Source organism: Arachis duranensis, chromosome 5, assembly GCF_000817695.3.
Source record: "Arachis duranensis cultivar V14167 chromosome 5, aradu.V14167.gnm2.J7QH, whole genome shotgun sequence".
In the NCBI taxonomy this organism is placed as follows: Eukaryota; Viridiplantae; Streptophyta; class Magnoliopsida; order Fabales; family Fabaceae; genus Arachis; species Arachis duranensis.
The window spans coordinates 85,801,003-85,803,770 of NC_029776.3; the positions used below are offsets into that span (position 1 = coordinate 85,801,003).

At 32.2% G+C, this 2,768-nt stretch overlaps 1 protein-coding gene across 1 annotated transcript in view; it reads right to left on the reverse strand.

Annotated features, from left to right (window-relative positions):
* Positions 1-2,124: 2,124 nt before the first annotated feature.
* The window catches only part of LOC107490077 (serine/threonine-protein kinase STY13), a gene marked incomplete at its 3' end in the record, with an annotated part of 2,292 nt that continues 1,648 nt past the window's right edge, over positions 2,125-2,768 (reverse strand). The window contains 2 exon segments of the mRNA XM_016110852.3: positions 2,125-2,272; positions 2,418-2,768. Coding sequence (XP_015966338.2) covers positions 2,125-2,272; positions 2,418-2,768 — 499 coding nt within the window.

Below are 2,768 nucleotides of genomic sequence, written 5' to 3' on the forward strand. Positions count from 1 at the left end.
AGCAATATGGACAGAGATATACCACCCAATATTTTGCTAATAAATAGGACCAAATGTTGATTTGATATTGAGATTCGCTTCCTTTGTATAGTTCCTTGAACTATTTTGTTTTAGTTTTTCCTTTAGCAATCGAAATTGATTAAACTTTGCAATAGTTTTAATTGGATGGACTACGGGTACGTCTTGTACTAACGGAGTGTTGGTTTATGATTTTTTAACTTTAATTTATTTTTGTCTTTCAAGAACCAAATTCCGGAAAATGGTATTCCTGGAAACCACATTTCTAGAAAAAATTAGAATCCTGTGTTTGCTTATATTCATAGAAATACTACTTCTAGGAATTAATGTTTCTGTTTGTTAATAGTTATACTCCCAAGAATATTATGTTAGCTGTCTGAAATGTCCCTAATAATTTTATTAAAAATTGATTTTCTTCCGTCAATCACAATATACTAGTACCTATCATTTAAATTTGAATTAAGTGACAATTATACTATCAAGGATTTGGACTTGGGATTAATTAATCTTTGAAAAAAAACAAGAAATACCAATTAGTTCTTCTACGATAGTAAATGATGGACATGTATGTCCTTCTATCAATAAGTAGTACGAAACGATATGGAGTTACATTATTATAGCGATTCATGTTTCGTTATTGTCACATGAGCATAAAAATAATATAGTTTTAAACAATAAAACATTATCGTTTGGGTTTTCATATAACATTTATCAACTATTTTTTATTTACCACGAATCTTACCAAAAAAAATGAAATTTTATTCCAAAAATTGTTATGTATGTGACAATCTTTCATAAATAAATGTCACATTAATTATCAGTGCATATAAATATTATCATTAAGCTTTTTGTGATGAATTAATAGAAGGACATAATGTGTCTATTGTTTGTTATCTTGGAGGATCAAATTTAGACTTTTTGTTTTTTTTTTTAGAGACGGACTAATTCAAGGTCAAAATCTTCAAAGACCTAATTGTTACTTTATTCTTTAAATTTTAAACAAAAATGACAATAAATAATTTATAATTTCCGTCGAATGGGAATCTTGCAAACGTAACTCTCACATGAGAATAAAAAATGCCTTGTAAATGAGAATGTTAAGTTTCCGGAAATAAAAGATTTTTAGATATAAGATTAGATTAAGGTGTTAAATGTAACATCTCTACATTTGTATACAGTCATTTGATCGAATAACTTGAAATTCTTAATTGAATAACGTTCCTTTTAAACATGATATCAAAATTAATTTTCGATAATAGTCCAACCTCAACAGTGATTGACACATCAAACTGTATCATACTCCAATCTAGTGCCATAGATACTAGGTCACACTGTTCTAAGTTTGAATTTTGCTAATTTCTTTGACAACTTAGTAGATCATTGGACGTGTGAACTGATCTCAAAAGTAAGCTTAATGTGCTAATAAATTATTGAGTATTGACAATGCATTATTGGAGTTTTAACGTCCTAAGTCGTATGACGAATACTTGCAACATGGATTGCAAATATAGAACACCATCCATAAAATTGATAATCCAATAATTGTGCCAACAGAATACATCACAGTGATTATATGAACTTGGTTATTATACAAGCATTTAGCATGAGTCTTCTCTAAAGGATGCTTCTTTTGCAGAAACAGTTGGGGGATCAACAATCTATGAAGAAATTATGTGTGGATATCACTGCTTAAGAACAATCAGATAAGAGTCAGTTTCAGCATCGCTCAAAATAACTTATGTCCAAGAAAACAATTGTATGAATATTCCGAGGATCACTTCGCACAGGTTTTTAAGAAAATATCAATCCTAATTGTACATACACGAGCAGAACACAAGATTTTCAACCATTTTGCTTTCAAAGCTATACATAACTGTAGTGCATGCATGTATTACATACACAAATCTCCTCTTACTAATTCAAAACAGAAAATAAATAGAAAGCCAATAAAACAAAAGGTTCCAGTTAAGATTTTCAATTTTTCTCCTTCTGAAGAAAGAAATTAAACACACATGATACACAAATCTATAATATAGTCAACCCTTTACTACTTCAGTCTCATGTTCCCTCCAAAACATCATCAGTCTTATGTCTTTCATTCGGTTTGCGAACATTTTTGTTCACAACTGCAAATGCAGCCTGCACTGCTGTCATGTTCTGAAATGGAAGCATTCCGGTGATAAGCTCCCAAAGAACAATCCCAAAGCTATACACATCCACCTTTTGTGTGTAAGGCCTATGCTGGATCATCTCCCTGCCAAATATTGGAAAACATATAGGATCAGAACACATAGTAAACTCGTTTTAAGGAGGCAGCAACATATATCTGTATCTTCAGGATCACAACCAGAATGCACATTAAAATAGTATCAAAAAATAGAAGAAAAAACAATTCTTACGGAGCCATCCAACGGTATGTTCCAGTCTCAGGTGTCATTCCTTCAGTTTGCACCTCAATGCGAGCAACACCAAAGTCAGCAATTTTAATTGATTTGTCCCCAAAAATCAGAAGATTATCAGACTTCAAATCCCTGTGGATCAACCCAAGTCCATGAACATATGCCATGCCTCTAGCAACATCCAAAGCCTGTTTGACAGCCAATTTTAGGGGAACTGACCGGTTCTGACGCTTCATTAAAGACTGTCTAACAGAACCCCCTTTGGCATATTCCGTTACAATGCACCATACCATCGGTTTTCTGCATGCACCAATGAAACGAACTATATTAGGATGCTTTAGTGTAGCCAGC